Genomic DNA, 16,754 nt, shown 5'->3' with positions numbered 1-16,754 from the left:
TTAGTCATTGTCCGACAATAACAAAAGAAGGACAGAAGACATTTGATATGGTTGTAATCAGGCTGCAACTTTATTATTAGATATCTGGGACTACCTGGTAGATAAAAGTGCAGGTAGCTCCATGATCATGCAGTATCTACCCAGAAGCATCTTTTCTAACCAGGTCCCTCAGCCAAACCATTGCTGGGACCTTAGCATCCTGCCCCCCCCCTTGGTTAAGGTAGGCTATAAGAAAGGGGGGCTTGCCAGTCATAGGAGTGTCAGCATGCCAGTCATGCCAGCCGTATCAGTCATAGGAGCCCCAACACCTCCTCCCCAGTTCCGCTCTTTTAACAAACCACATCCTTTTTAATTCCTTTGCCAAGTCATTTATCTGGTCATTGTATCCCTTTCTTATGGATTATCTGCATTGGACAGCTGCCCCCACTTACATAATGAGTTGCAACATCAAAGCCTAACTCCCTTCCTGACTCACCATAACAGAGCCCTCCCTGGACCTGCTGCGAAGCAGGTGAAAAAAACTCAACTTCACCTAGGCCAATCTGATGGTGAGAGGAAAATTCCTTTCCAGTCCCCCTACAAAGCAGTGGCTAGCATGGTGCCCACGGCAGGTCCTGACCATACCTGGTAGTTTGTCACCTCAATGGGAGGGAAGGTAGGTGCTGCTTTGCCTGGTGTGGGGGAAAGGGGCTTCTCTTGCCAGATTCACTCCTTTTCAATTCCTCAGCCCTTCCAGTCCCTGGGGATGAGTCAGCATCACCATACTGATCCATTCCCCCTTTTACAGAAGCTTCTAAGCCCTTCTCCTAACCCCCAGTAGAAAAGCACTATTCTCCATCCCCTGGCAAGCTGGACAATGCCCCCTCTTAAGGTGCAGTGCAGTCATGTGCATAAATCTTTGCAGGATTTGGGGCTATCTCATAATGTATTAGGAAGCAAAGCAAAGTTGTTATGCTAGCACCTAAGCTGGCTGGGAATTTTTTTTCCCCTTGGAGAAATATCAACAAAGCCAAAACATGTTTCCTTATTGTCAAATTTTCTACAACTCTCAAACTGAAAATTTTAGAAATTTTTCAGCTTTCAACATTTTCCCATTTGGCCAAAAAAAGTTCTAGACCATTCAGAAGTATTAACTGTATTCTCCATGAATTGTTTAACCAGTCACACAAACACCCATTCTTAAGTGTATTTTGTAATGCTTAATAATGAATAACTTTTATAAGATTAAATTTAAGTAAGTTTGCTGTAACCCACTTTTTGGAATAAGTATAGATAACATACAGCATTGCCTAAAATCTTGGAAAAATCTTTCCAGTGTAACTTATAAATATATTATTCTTTCAATGTAGTCATTTGTAATCAAAATATTTTGTTTTAGGTATCTGAACAAAATGATGATTATTATCCAGAAATGGTGGAGAGGCTATCAAGGAAGAAAACACTTCAGAAAAATGGTGGAGGTAACAAATGGGATTTACAATTAGTTTAGATATTTTATCACTCAAATACTCATTAACTTGCCCCTGGTTCTAGTCGAAAAGTTGAGAGTTGAGGCCCCGATCCTGCATACACTTATGCATATTCTTAACTTAACTACCATGAGTAGCTCCATTGATTTCAATAGGACTAGTCATGGTTGTGAAGTTGAGCACATGCATTCCTGTTTGCAGGATTGGAGACTTAGGCTTCTATCCAGCAATGAGCTCTGCACTTGCAAAAGTCTGCCTGTGGTGAGCTAATTGCAGGAAACAGGCTTTTGGTTGGAAGTACTGTTTTCCTGGCAGTACTCTTAATTCTGAAAAAACAGAATAAGTTAATATCTCTACACATCGCTGTTCTGTGTTTTAGTGGTTTAAATTTCTTACTTAATGAACCTTGAAATATTTGAGGTTTTGCCTTGAGGCACACAGCAGATCACAGCCAATCCAATTTCCTTGATGGACTTGAAGATAGAAATGTATGATAGCACACTATCTTAAACCTCTGTTAAGAGGTTTAGAAAATGAAGAAGACGACAATTTGCTCTTAACATACAATGGTAAGATTTTTAATCAGTAGTTTGCATCACTAATTTACAAATTTATGTAAATAGTTTCTATTCCAATACTTTGTAATTTGTTCTTCATTTATTCTTGACTAATTTTATTGAAGCCAAATTGCTGTTTTTCAATATAGAAATAAAAATACACAGAAAGGAAAAAAATGTAGTGTACTAAATAATAATAGTTCAAATACTGTTGACTTGTTCCCCACTGGTTGACCAGCTAGTTAGTCAGACTGAGTCATCTTTATGGGCCATGTTTTCAAGGAACTTCCTATCATATTGCAATTTGTTTGTGCAAAGTGGATAACTACATGCTTAAATTGAGTTCGCTTCTGAAAAGTGACTGTGTGCTTAGTGGGACTTAAGTGGTATATAGTCACCCCCTGATGAATGTTCTAAACAGTTAACAAAAATAGGATTGGACTTATCTCAAAAACATATACAGTAAAATTCTGAAGATGGCAATTTAATCTTGACATTCAAGAATCAGAATCAAGGAACAACAGTGTCTGTTTCTGGCACCTGACCACAGACTTATTTTGAGGGCTTTAGTAGGACATAGGTGGCACACAGGCCTTATGTTGGCCCTCTGCACTCAGGTCAATGTCAATTTTTGTTTAGATCACCAGATCTACACAGGCAGATATCTCTGGACATTCACTTATTCAAATGCCAATCTCTTGGTAGACAATAATCAGTTTGTGGTTAAAATAGTAATGGCATAATCTGATGTTCAGTCATTTTTTTATATATATATGTGGGAGGTGCGTTGAGAGCGGTGACACAGACTGACAAAGTTTCTGATGTAGAGCTCTCAAATGGGGCACAAAGGGAACAACACATCATCATTTTGCTGGGTGGGGACATGGAGGAGGAATTGCACCAGTGGTGTCCTGCACTATTGCCTTTCCTTTTGAGGCTGTTTGACCTCAGCTCTTAATGGCCTGATTCTCTTTCTATTGTTTCTCTTCACAGAATTGCCCTGGCAATTCAGTTTTGTGACAAGAAGTTCTAGAATGTGGTAGAGGACAAATAAAGGCAAAACAGCCAGTATATTTAAAAGACAGGATAGTAGGATTTACCATTCTAGATCAGATCATCCATCCATCTTGTTTCTGGTAGTAGCCAATGCCAGATGATTCAAAGAGAAACAAAAATACCCCATAAGGCTTCTCAGTTGTACAGTGGTGAGCATGGAAGAACTTCACCCCCTCAGTATCTTATGTTGTACTTACCAGCAATTTGGCTGAGGAGGACTGGATTTGACAACTTCTGGAGTTTGTCAGTACAACTTCTGAGTTAGCTATGTGAGTTTCTGCAGAATGATGTCAGGTGCATCTTTCTCCCTATTAATCAGTAGGCTCCTTACTCACTGCTCCCACATATTTATGCCCTTGGATTTAGAGAATGAACTTGAGTCTTGTGTCTAAATTGTCTGTGCACTAGCATATTGTGCTACCTTTATTAAACCACTGGGCTGGCTCAACTTGGAATATTTCAAACTATGAAATGGTCTAGCAATTTAGGACAAATTTAAGTTAAAATAGTAGTAACATTTATGTTAAACTCTTCTTAACAAGTATCAGAGGGGTAGCCGTGTTAGTCTGGTTCTGTAGAAGCAGCAAAGAATCCTGTGGCACCTTATAGACTAACAGAAGTTTTGCAGCATGAGCTTTCGTGGGTGAATACCCACTTCTTCGGATGCAAGCATCTATTAGTCTATAAGGTGCCACAGGATTCATTGCTGCTTCTTCTTAACAATTATCTTAATGACTCTAATGATAATTAAACAGGATGTGGTGGACATGATAATTGTTAGATAAAAAAATAATTGGTCACTTTAAAATTTGTCTTCTGATAATGACTAGATTGGTATCAGTTGCCAGCAAACAAGGTAAAGCATATGCACAAAATGCCCATGATTACTTGATAATAAATCATTTTAATTATTATATTCAAAATTGTGAAATGAAAGTTGCACTGATGCGGAAAATAGCAAAAGCTCAGGCTCATCAGATCTGCTCTCCATATGTGCATCACTACTAGTATTTTCAGTTGTTAGTATTCCAGTGCATCTCCCTCATAGTGCCCAAATCCAGTAAATAAAGTTAACTGAGGTTATAACTTTATGGAGTCATCCTTCAAATTAGTTATGTATCTTACTATTTTTTAAAGATGGGTGTGATAGAAAAATGTACGTTTTTCTGACTATTTTTCTCAAGTTAAAAGTTCTAATTAACCTTTTGTGTTCATTCTGGTTACCCTTATGATGCAAGCTGGACTGAATGGACAATTTTTTCCACAGCCTTGTCCTGCAGAAAAGAAATTGGGTTTTGTTTTTTTAAATAGTATCTGAGGTTTTTTTTTATGAAACACAGCCCACAGGGCAAGAAATCCCTGTAAGAAAAGGAATTTTAAGGCTTCAGGACTATGTACCTAAAAAGTATAAATTATGAACATATTTGTTTCTAACTTTGAAGAGATCTACCTTAAAAACATTTTAATACTTTGTATACATCACAGTTCAACGCTGTCTCAAGGCCAAATTCAGCAACTCATGTTGAGTAGTCCCCATCAATGTGACTTCTTGGGTAAATTCCACTGATTGGTGCAGAAGAGTGACAAAAGGCCTGTGTACCACTTAGGCTACATGTTAGGCCTCATTCCAATTCCCGTTGAAGTGATGATTCTCCCTGAATGTAGTTGCACTGTGGATCCATTTATGTGAGGAAAATGACCCATCAGTAACAGATCATTTTCCTAGTGGAGATGAAACCTGGAAGTATTTCAGAACAGAGAAGAAAGGAGAATGTTGATAATGATAGATAACTGTGCTGGGATTTACTTATAGAGGAATTCAAAAATAATTTCTAGAAGTTCTATGTTTTGGAAGTAAACCCCCTACATACTAACATCAGGGATATGCATAACGATTTATAAGCGACTGGTCCATTTTAGAATAAAACTCTTTATAGCAGGACAGAGGCCACAATACAGGAATTTATCCCCATTCAGGAAGCACATAGGCACATACTTAAAGTTAAGCAAGTGTTTTGGTGCTTTCGTGAATAGGATTGGACTTAAGCATTTACTTAAATGTTTTCCTGAATTGCAGTTAGAATGAGGAGGGCAACACCATTTGCCAAACAAGCTGACATTAAATGCACTTGGTAGAATTCTTTCTGTTTTTGTCCTCTGAAATAGAAAGTCTATTGAGTAAAAGGGTCCATACAGACTTTGAGCTGGTAATCAGTGAACAGTTGAACGAGGAAAACAGATTCTTCCCTCTCTAAACCCAGAAGCAATATATGGATCATCTTCCCAGGTGAACCATGATCACCACTATGGCCTTTGACCTCTGGTAGCATACACAACTTGCTGAGGCCTGTGTGATGGTTGTGGCTAGTAGGTCTGTGCACATGGTGCGCTATCGGCCACATCTCCACCACACATGACACCCTTCACACCCCGGTTAATAGGCTTGCAGAGCCTGTCTTTGTAGCATGCAGGAAAATGTGGCCTCTGCTTGCTTAACCCATCTGTATTCAGTAACCCTGTACTATGAAACTATACACATGGCATTGTGTTATGGGCCTCGTGATTTCACCCATATGGAAAGTAAAGAAAGTGTCTGTTGAGCATAAAAGAGAGTGATCTAATAGTTGCACAGTCACAAATTCTGGATGCATATACAAAGTGTTTGAAGGTGGAAAAAGACAGAGAGAGGAATCTTTGTTAGCATTTGTTTCATTTTAGAAGTTCCTTACTCTCAGCACTTCTATGTATCTTTTAAATCAGCTTAGAGCAACCAAGAAAATGTGTATTATTTAATGACCAAATCTAGAATAATTAAAATACAATAGCTACATTAATTGCTATAGCAGCCAAGGGAACACCAATTATTAAACTGCTCTATCTAGAATGACTCAACTCCATATTCCACCATATAGATTTAATTAATATTGTTCACTATATAAGTGTCAGTCTGGCTAATATCCAGAGACAAAAATACTAGAAAAAATTGTCTCACTTTCTTTACCTTTTCCACTTTGGGACCTAGAAGCTTGATGGGATGCTTGCATTTTATTACTAGAGGATCAGGTGTTTTTCCTCCAGAATCGTAAGCTGTAATTAACATTTCCTTTCTTCATTTCAGTTCTTACTTCCTTCATTCTCTTTTTCCATAATCACCTATACAATGAAAAACGTTAAAATACTGTTACATCTAGATGAGCAAACTTTTCTCTCTGTCTTATTTATATCCTCCATACTCCTGATCAATTGACTCTTAGGATGCTGACCAGTTACCACTGCTATGAAACAAGTTTGCTACCCTTTTGGCTGTCTCCAACACTCTGTGGAACTTGAGTTGTTAGGCTCCTAAAGTTGTATGGTCCAAAACGTTGTATGTATGAAACTTAACAGTTCTTGCAGGATTATTTGTCACTGGGCACAAGGGGGAGTGCATGACAGTTTAATCAGATGGGAGAAGGGCTTGTTACTCTTGTCAGAGGAAGAGGTTTGTAGAAGAGAGAGGAGGTAGAGATATTTGTCCCTAGGTAGAAGGTATGGAGGGTTTTGCCTGATGTGGACACTTGGGGCTTTTTTCATTGTGAGAAGACTTGGATAGTCAGGCAGGAGACACATTTTGAGAAGGGAGAATAGGCCCCCTCCTTTTCTCTACATTTCAGGTATAGTATTGTGAAGCAAGGGAAGTTGTCTGCGTAATTCTCTACGTGACTAATCTTTGACTTAGTCGCATGCTCTTGTAAGAGCAGGCTATTATAAGGCCCCTTTTTATGAGAATCACCTTCCTTAATAGTGTTCTGGCTCAAAAGTGTAAGCATCCTCAGCATGCAGAAGTGGAATTCCCTGAGCAGATCGGGAGAGGAGCCAAAAGGTGTTTTAAACTATTCTTGCTCACTGGCAAAACAGGAGCCCCAAGGTCATTACCAAACCCTGGCTACTTCCAACAAAAAATTAATTCATAAACTGGCTGTACCAGCTTTTGCATTCTTACCAAATTTGGAAAGGATGAGAGGTGAAGCAAAATTGAATCCATTTAATTTAACAGCTTCAGAATAATTCCTGGGAATGGAATGCATTATTTCATTGCTATATTTGTAGTCTACAGCTAACACCAGTCATGAAAGATTTATGGAGAGAAAAGTTAAGACAGATGCCATTAACTGTTCTAATTCATAATTTTGGAGTTGAGCTGCTGTTTGAACGTCCATAGAAAGCAAAACGTTTTCAAATTTAATACATTAGAATTTCTGCAATTTGCTGCATAAAAATTGCATCTTTGCAATTGTTTGTTTATATTATTAGTGAAGCAGTATAATATTAAAGTAAGTATTTAAAATGCACTTTAATTAAAGTGCAGGACTTATGCCTTACTTAATGTAATGAAGAAAGAGAATTTAAAATGAAGTAGCATCATTGTATTCATTTGTAAATAACATATTGCAGCCAACTGTTTCTTAATTGCCCAGACTGTTGATAAATAATCCAGTCCTGCTGCTCTCCACAGACAATTTGCTTTGGATCAGAGTAGGCAATTCAAATAACACTAATTACAGTGAAACCCTTTTATAGTGAATTCCTGTTTGTCATGGGGGAAAAAATTCACTATATCAGGGGAAAGCACTTTTGCCTTTGATTTGTGTCTAAAACATGAGAAAAACATAAAGCGGCATGTTGTGCTAAATAAAGAACATACACTTACATTTAAAATACTTATATTTTACTTTTTATGATACAGTTGTGAATTATGTTCATTTTGCATTTGTAATTAGAGGGCGGAACAGATGTGAAAGCTTAGTTTAAAGTGATGTATCCATTAAAATAACCTATGCTGCCAAGTGATTGTTCAGTATAACAGGAGATCCGTTCACTATGAGAGGAATTCTACTTTTTTGGAAGGAAACCAGGACTTTAGGAAATGTTGTCTATATCAGGGGATGCACTGTAACATGGTATCATTGTATTTATGATCTTATGATGTTATAATGAATATTAAATGAAACAAAATTCCCAGAATTACTCGGGAGGCAGCTAAGTACATAACATTTAGTACAGATGGTTGGAAGGCACAATTTTGCTCCATCACCGCATCCGTATCCTTGAACGATTTCAACTGAAGACAGCATTTCTTTGAATTTTTCATTAAACCAGACGTCTTGAAATATGAATTCCTTTTATGTTTCTGTGAGTTTTGGCTAAAAGAACCCCAGTGAATAAATCATATAATACTACGTGTCACCAGCACTTGTGAATATTTCTGCTTTGTTATTCTACTCTCAGTAGAGCACCATTGATTATCAAACTCAGCGGAGAGCATTTTATGATCATATATCTCCATTAGCTCCTACTTTGACTACCATAGATTTTTCTGGTTAAGCCTGCATTATGTATTAGGAAGCCTATCTCTTCAATATAAAGTTTGATTTTATTCTCTCTAAGCCTAGAACTCTTATTATGTATTATGTATAAAGATTCTTATCTTTTATATGTAAAAATAGGAGCACTATCTTTGTGTAACTGAAATGTATGCCATCTTTTTTTTTCTTGATTCACAGACAGCATATTTTATTATGAAGATGAATTTCTACAATGAAATGGCTGTCAGGGTAAATATTTCTTCACTTGTTAAACAAATGAAAAGTCAATTGTGCTCCGAATTTGCTTTTAATAAAATGAGCAAACCAGAATATATAAACTTGATTGATATGCTGATGGTAAAGGGGAGGAAATAGCATATAGTTAAAAATTAAAGTTACACTAAGTAATCATGGTAGTATTTGAAAATTACTGCTAGATTTAAGACATTTGTATGTAAATTCTTGTACCTTTTAACATATGGTGATAAAAGACAAAAATACCAAAAAGCAACCCACATATATGCATGTGTGTGTGTGTGTATGTGTATGTACAAACATAAACTGAATTCCCATCTTTGTAAACTATGACTTTGTCTGACTCCTCCAAATCATAGTATGATATCTGTGTCTATAACATCTTTAATTTAACTTTTATGCTCTATTCTTTTGGAATAAATTAGTAGAACTTTCATGCATTTATGTATCATTAGATAATATGATAGTACGTCATATTAGCCACTGTCATATTTCAACTTTTATTAAATGCAGTAGTTTAATATTCATAGAGCCCATTAGCCCCATAAATTGATAGGGTGCCTGATTGAATACATTTGCAAAATACATTTGAACCAATTAAAATAAACTTATAACAACACTAAGAATGGTTGTTTTTACTAACATTGTGGTTTTAATCAGGAAAGAACTGAGTGGAGTAGACATTAATAGCCTGTAACACCTTCAAAGATAGTTAATGAATAGCCAGACCTTGTCTGGTTGATAAACTTAGGATATTCTAAGTCTGTTATATGTCTCATTGTTTCATATGAAAAAACATCTTTTTAAATTTTAATTGTTAAGTTGTGCATTTCTTGTCTCTTACTTATCTACCTTTGGCTACTAACTTAGACATATTTTACAACTGGTTGAAATGTGGACCAGTGAGCCAATGTGTAGGAGGAGCATAGAGGCTATTGGCTGTCTTTGAGAGGAAGTGAAACACAGACAGAGGTTACAGTCTTCATCCTTATACTGCAGGAATACAGATCAAAAACTAAGAAAAAGTGAATAATTTTAACATTATTTTTCAAGATCAATCAATATGGAGCTCCCTCTAAACTCTCGTTCAGCTGGTAGAAGCTATCATTGAGAAAAATTTCAAGGAAATTTTAATAAACTTTTGTGGCATTTTTATAGATATCATACAGAAATGCTTTGAAACAATAACTTCCTAATTTCCTATGTAAATCTTCCCTCCTCCTTCATTTTTAGTTTCACAGTAGGAGGAGGTGCAGTGTAAATAAGCATCTTATTCTTTTGAATTGTATTAGTACTCCACAGAGAAGGTAAGAACACAGCAGACTTTATGTATCATTGTGAATTTTAATGATTTTGAAAGGTTCCGGATTGATAGCCTTGGCACAGAACAGATACATGAGCAGTGACAGTGCAAGCTTTTCTCACAAAACCCCTGCTAACGTGTGTCAGCCCTGATCTAAAGAAACCTCTAGATGGCTGGGGTAGTTCAGTCTCCAGACGCATTTGTCTCTGATGAAACTGCCAGCAAGGGTGGCAAGTAGCAGTGATAGTTTGTGCAATATATATGTTTGTTCCCTAGGAACCAGACAGGGACCACAAAATGCATTTCACACAGCTTACTGAGCAGCTATCATATGATGGTATCTTTTGGTCTTGTAATGGACGTGTAATTACTTCATTAGTTAATAATATTGCAAATATTTTTTCTCAGGAAATATGGGAAAATGCTCTGCTGCATGTGCCTTTTCTAAGAGAAAACATGGATACATATTAGTGCATGGCATGGCCCCGTAATTTATTTATTCTGCTGCAGAAGCAGTCATGCAGCTGGCAAAGTGAGCACAAGTTAATTGACTAAATACATAGGCAGAACTGTGCTGACCTCAGTGATGATGTAATCAGTGATTCTTTAGAGAAAGAAGGATGCAAACAATCCTTGTACTTCATTTAATAAAAACAGAGAATAATAACGTTTGTCAAAGGGAAAACTGCAAAATCTATTTTATACATTACGTAAGTGGTTAGCAGTGTAAAGTATTGCATTCCTGGGCCACTGGGTCCCGATCCAACAATACATTTAAGCACATGTGTAATTTTAAGAACATGAATAGTCTTTGGAATGAGATCTTCATTCCCTTCCGGCCTCTTTACTCTGCATAAAAGGGCCAGAGTGCTGTAAAAGGGCCCTAAAAGCCTGATATGGGGGAGGATTTCCTTGATGCAGGAACTGCAGAAGACAGGCACTAGACTATATTCTAAGGATTCCATCTCAAGCCCTGATATAGGGGGTATGTTGGAGTCAGGACCTCAACATGCAGTGCCATGGAGATCCCCATAGGGCAGGCTTGGGAGGCTGCTGTAACAGACCTCTGGAGCTTTTTAGGTTACACCAAGGGCCTCTATCACCCTCAGAGCAGCCCAAGGTTGGGAAGGCACAAGAGTGACTTAAACCAATTTAGTCCCCTCTTCCTCTGGGTTGTGAGTTCGGTGCTGATTCTCTCAAAGTCATAGCACAGAATCTCACCCTTGGTACATATCTTAGGAGTTGAAGGTGCTTAGAGGCAAATCCTACCCACTTTGTGAGTAGGCTCCAATTGCCCAGAAATACATATTTTGTTTTAGTTTATTGCTTAGTTAATAGCTGTTTTAAAAGTATTCTACAATGGGATAAATGCTGCACTGATTTACATCTCATGCAACTGAAGTCAGTGGAAAAGCACAAAATTTGTAAATCAGCTCAGAAATAGGTCTTATGTCTCTTTCAGCACTACCAGGTTTCAGAAGCAGTTACATACTCAAGTCAAATATACTTGTGCAAAACTCCAAAAGAAAAGAGTAGGGCCTTAGATATGCAACATAAAACAAAACTTTTTTTTTGTACATTTGTAATTACAGTATTGGGTCTGATTCTCAGCTAATATAAATTTGCGTAGTCCCATTGTTTTCAATGGTGTAAAACTGCCTAGTGTCACTGACTTCAGTGCAAATATATCAATTTACACCAGTAGAAGATCTGGACCATTGTTTTAATTTACTTATAAACACTGGCTGTGAGTCTCCATTGCATACATCTTGTGTAGTCATTGATACCTATGCAAGTAAAATGCTACCATTTTGATATGGTAGAGTTTTATACCCATTTTGCCTCCTTATGCACAGGTGTAAATGGCTGCACAAGATGCAGGCCAGTAGAGAATAAGGTCTGTTGGGTTTAGGGATAGCTGCTACAGGGCCTAATTTACAACTGCTTTACTCCAGTTTTACATGAGTGTAAACCCATTGAAATCAGTGGAGTTACTAATAGAAAACTGGAATATAAAAGTCGTGAATAGGTTATTTAGTGTGTAAGTGCATTATACTCTAAGCTTTAGAAAATACTTTTAAAATCAAGATTAGATTAAAAGTGAAATGTGACTCATGGACTTAACCTCTTGTATACAATCAGTGTTTTGCCTCATAATCAGGGCCGGCTCTAGGTTTTTTGCTGCCCCAAGCAAAAAAATTTTTTGGCTGCCCCCAGCTTTTTTTTTTTGCTTTTACACGTTTGCACTTTGCAGTTTTGTTTTGACTGTTCAAAATTTAAAAAAAAATGAAAACAGAGAATTTGTAGTTAGTGAAATAAAACCATTTTCTACTAGTGTAATTTTAACATTTAATTTTAACAAAACCCTCCCGCCTGGCCCAACTCTTACCTTGCTGTGGATCTGGCCCAAGGCGGATTCAGCTCCCATCACCACCGCTCCCAGGGCCAGGTTTTGGGGCTGCTGCTGGATCCCAGCCCCGCTCATCCTTGGTCTTCGCCTTGGCCCTGGCATGAGCTGGGCTCAGCCCGGGCTGCCGCTCTGCTCCCCTCTCCCATCCCCTGGCAGGAGGTGGCACAGAGGGGAGGAGGAGGAGGAGGAAGAGGCGGGGACAAGCCAAGGAGGAGCAGCTCGCCCGGGCGCCATGTCCCCCCTGTCCTCTGCAGCCAGAGCAGGGCACGAACAAGCCGAGGAGGAGCGGCCTGTCCTCTGCAGCCGGGCAGGGCCGCGCTACCAGCTCCCACCACTCTTCTGTGGTCAGGGACCACCCCTCTCCCCCAAGCGGAGCCAGTAGCGCGGCCTTGCCCCAGCTGCAGAGGATGGGCCACTCCTCAGCTTGCAGCGGCGGGGACAAGCCAAGGAGGAGCGGCCTGTCTTCTGCAGCCGGGGCAGGGCTGCTCTACCGGCTCCCGCCTGAGGGGTCGGGGGTGCCCGCTGCCTGTGGGAGAGCGGCGGGGACACGTTCCCCACTTAGCTGGCTCCCTGCCCTGCTGCACCCGGCGGCAGAACAACAGGCTGGTTACCGCCCCCCGGAGCGGTCAGGATCCAGCCCGGGATGCCACTTCAGGTATGAGCTGGGGCCCCAGCATTATGCTGCCCCATATATTTTGCCACCCTAGGCACCTGCTTGTTTAGCTGGTGCCTAGAGCTGCCCCTGCTCATAACTGTATCAGCCTAGCTGGTTACATTAGGAAATGGCCTAAAACTGCAATAGGAGGAGTAACATTCAACACTAGGGTATACTCATAGTGTTCATGTTCAGAAGCTATCCCACATCTCTATGAGCTCCTGGATTGTTTGGCCGTAGATACTGTTATCTGTCTCTCACCTCTGTAAAAACAGAAGCATTCAGAAATGGTTTAAAACATAAGCTTATCATATTGAATTTATTTTCTATGAATCAATTTTACTTTTTGAATATTTAGTGGTGAGATATTATTCTCTTTCTGTTTGGATGATTTAAGGTTGCTGTGAATTTTCAGCAACCAAAGTAATCCCCTCAAAATAAAATAATAATAATAAAAAATCTCATGAGCAGATGGCTTTTGATATATCAAGGTTTTGCCATTTGTTTTAGTGCTTAAAATAAACATTATTTATAAGACCACTTACATTTTGATGTTACTTAATGAGGAATATGCATCATTGATTTGACTAGCTTAAGAGGTCATTTAGAACTTGCCTGTTAACAAGCTGTAATCTGCTGAGCACACAATGACTTTGTTTAAAATTATCTGTTCGGTGCTGATCAATGACAATAATTGTTTTGTACCAATCACTGTTGAAACTTGCTAATTACTTTGAAGGGCATACACAGTTGTCTTTTTTAGAAGTGCTAAAACATTCACCTTGGGATTAAAAAGCAATATAATCATAAAACATTGTACTCTCTTGCAAAAGCAAAATTTTCAGCAACTTTTATGTAGCAAATTTTAATATAAATAGAACCTTTGTGTAAAAGACTGAAGATATACTTTATTCTCTAAACAACTTGTATTATATAGATTCATTCCCTCATGTAGCCTCTGACATGCAGAATTGGGAAAATGGAGTCATAGCATTACAAACTTTGAAATCAAGTCTGCTTTCATTTACACTAGCATATATCTAGCATACTTCCATTGAAGTTCATGGAGTTACCCTGGATTTATAATAGTGTAATAGAGGGCAGAATTTGACACTTGCAGTGAAATCCTGGCTCCAGTGAAAATACTGAGAGTTTTGCCATTGACTCCAGTAGGGCCAAGATTTCACCCTTTGTCTTTAAATCTTGAAAAATTTCCATAAAGAGGTTGATCATGGACCACACAGATTTGGAGTATCATGTGAATAAAGATAAGGTACAAACCATTGGACAGAGTTTGAAGGATACTGCTTTAAGGAGAGAACAGCTATATGGCAGCCAAGTTACTCCTGCCTAATAGCAGTAGTGAGGCCAAAGATGAAAACACGTAGTGCATTCACACACTAAAAATATTGTGCTGTTATCTTGGTCAGGAGTCCTCAAGAGGGAAGGAGTGGGGTGGACGGATGGTGTTTAGGGGCAAGAGCAACAAAAAAAAAAGAGAAAAATCCTCCTCCTTGTTTTTGGTAACTGAACAGGTGTGTTCAAATTTTCCAGGCTCCTGGGCAGTGAGACCCCAGTCTTTTGTATGTTAGCTAGTAGACTTAGCTCTTTGGCTTTTAGGTGTCTAGTAGCATTTCTAAGTCCTGTGTGTGGACATTGGGCTGTGGGGATGGGTGTTGGGAGGTGAATGGGGGTGAGAGTGATATAAGGCTGTGATATAAGGCTGAGAGTGATAAGTTAGAAATGAGAAGTGTCATATCTAGAGAAAGATCTTAGGTAAAACAAGAGAAGAAAGGAGACAAAAGGAAGGAAATAGAGAATAGAGAATAGTATGTAGGGAAAGTTACATGTGTATTGGAGGGAAAGAGAAGGCAAAGAGGAAATATACACAGAAGTCAACATGAGAAAACATATATGGATATATAATAAAGGAAAGAAAATGTGGAGTGGGAGCAGCCCTCTGCACTGGCCCCCACATCCTCTGAATAGGGGAGGCACAAGCTGCCTCCTCTCTGTCTCTGCATGTCCACATAATAGTTAATCTGGTTTTTAGTCAGCAGGCACTGAAATTACAAGAATTCTTACAACTCTGCTGCTAATTACTTCTTACTTCCATTCCCAAAGAAACAGATATTACAGTGCTAAGTGATTATTTTAAAGTGATTTAAAATCAACACTTTAGAGTTACCATGGTCAGAATTAAGCAGCAGAGCTAGTTTGAGCAGTGTTGTTGATTAAATTCTCAGGAAATTCTAGTCAGAATTGGGACCTAAAATTTAAAATACATAGAGCTATGAATCCCCTTCTCCTGATGCTATATTTAGGAGACCATATGACCTAATATAGTGTATTAATAAACAGGACTACATTAAGGTAATTATTTACATGTAAGAAATTTCCCTTGTCCTTTTTTCTACATAATTCCCATCAGTTTTGTTGGAAGGATAGCATTCTATGAAAATATTATGACTAATTACTTAACAAATATCCCCATACTGTGTTGCTTCTTAGTAATAAGAATGAATATAGTGTATGGTCGGCACCTTGCAGGATGATGCCGCTTGCCTGCAGGACCCAGGGAACCGTAGCACATGCAGTGCTACCAGAAACTTCATAGAGAGCCTGATTAAAAAAAACATTGGAGTTAGTGGAAAGTCTTCTACTAACTTCATGGGGCTTAGGATCAGACCCACAATATACAGCTGAGAGTATAGTAGAGCTGGGGTAATACAATGCTACGCACTGTAAATCACTGTAACAGAGGCCATCTCTGGATGTACGTCCTACCCCACTTACAGGGGTGCCACCACGTACAATGACTCCGGGAGTAGATGCCTGTGCACAGCCTCTTCTCCCTGCCACACCTCAATGCAGGCAATGACTTAAATCACAATTAGCTCATAATCACTGTCATCTCTTGATAACATCTCTAATAATGTTTGCATTTAATATTTAATTCATGCTACAGTTTTAGTACAAAACTTACTTCTCACCATCACTATATTAATGGAAAGACAAATTTACGTATATGTGTGATGTCACTTTTTAAAGCACCATCACCCTTTGAAAAACATAACGTATTTTATAAGAGTGTTGCAAACTATTTTCACTACTATATTGCATGAAATATACTAAAGTACAAATATATTTCTTCTAGATTCAGAAAAGATGGCGAGGCTATTATATCCGAAAATATATCCATAATTACTATGCACTGAAGAAATATCTGGAAGCTATTTCTGTGAATAATGAGATTGTCAGGTAAAGATAAAAAAGAGTGATAAAACTTTAATTTCTTCTTCAGAATTAAGTGTGTTGGCGATTAAAATGTTTGCATTGGAAATTGGTTGTTGACAGTGAAAAATATAAAGACTTAGGTCTACATTCTGTATCCGGTCCCCATACAGAACTTCCATTGATTTCTGTGGTCATTTGCCGTTGCCATCATTCCTACGGAAAACCTGATGACCATTAGGGAGCTGGTGTGTAAGACCACTGCCTCTCATGCTGACCAATACGGTCTCATTGTTTCTTTGTGCTCCCCTGTCTGTCTGTATCCACCTGTTGTCGTTTCTCTTAGAGTGAATGCTTTTGGGGGAAGAGGACTATCTTTCTGTTATGTGTTTGTACAGTGTTTGCCTAGCACGGTGGGGGATTGGCCTGTGACTGGGGCTCTGCAATTGCAGCATAAATAAATGATAAAT

At 38.6% G+C, this 16,754-nt stretch overlaps 1 protein-coding gene and 1 long non-coding RNA gene across 4 annotated transcripts in view; one reads left to right on the top strand and one right to left on the bottom strand.

Moving 5' to 3' along the window:
- SPATA17 (spermatogenesis associated 17) overlaps nucleotides 1–16,754 on the top strand; it is a 163,770-nt gene that overhangs the window by 5,338 nt on the left and 141,678 nt on the right. For all 3 annotated transcript variants that reach the window (XM_039530867.1, XM_039530868.1, XM_039530866.1), the window contains exons 3-5: nucleotides 1,379–1,460; nucleotides 8,626–8,676; nucleotides 16,208–16,311. In XM_039530867.1, the coding sequence (XP_039386801.1) occupies nucleotides 1,379–1,460; nucleotides 8,626–8,676; nucleotides 16,208–16,311 (237 nt within the window). The remainder of the gene's footprint in view (nucleotides 1–1,378; nucleotides 1,461–8,625; nucleotides 8,677–16,207; nucleotides 16,312–16,754) is intronic.
- The window catches only part of LOC120401209, a 52,013-nt gene continuing 39,843 nt past the window's right edge, over nucleotides 4,585–16,754 (bottom strand). Inside the window, exons 3-5 of the long non-coding RNA XR_005596308.1 lie at nucleotides 15,594–15,672; nucleotides 6,084–6,235; nucleotides 4,585–4,820 (exon numbers count right to left, since the gene is read on the bottom strand). This is a non-coding gene — a long non-coding RNA (uncharacterized LOC120401209). The remainder of the gene's footprint in view (nucleotides 4,821–6,083; nucleotides 6,236–15,593; nucleotides 15,673–16,754) is intronic.

This window comes from Mauremys reevesii, linkage group 3 (genome assembly GCF_016161935.1).
Source record: "Mauremys reevesii isolate NIE-2019 linkage group 3, ASM1616193v1, whole genome shotgun sequence".
NCBI lineage: Eukaryota > Metazoa > Chordata > Testudines > Geoemydidae > Mauremys > Mauremys reevesii.
This window is presented reverse-complemented; position numbering and strand designations above follow the sequence as displayed.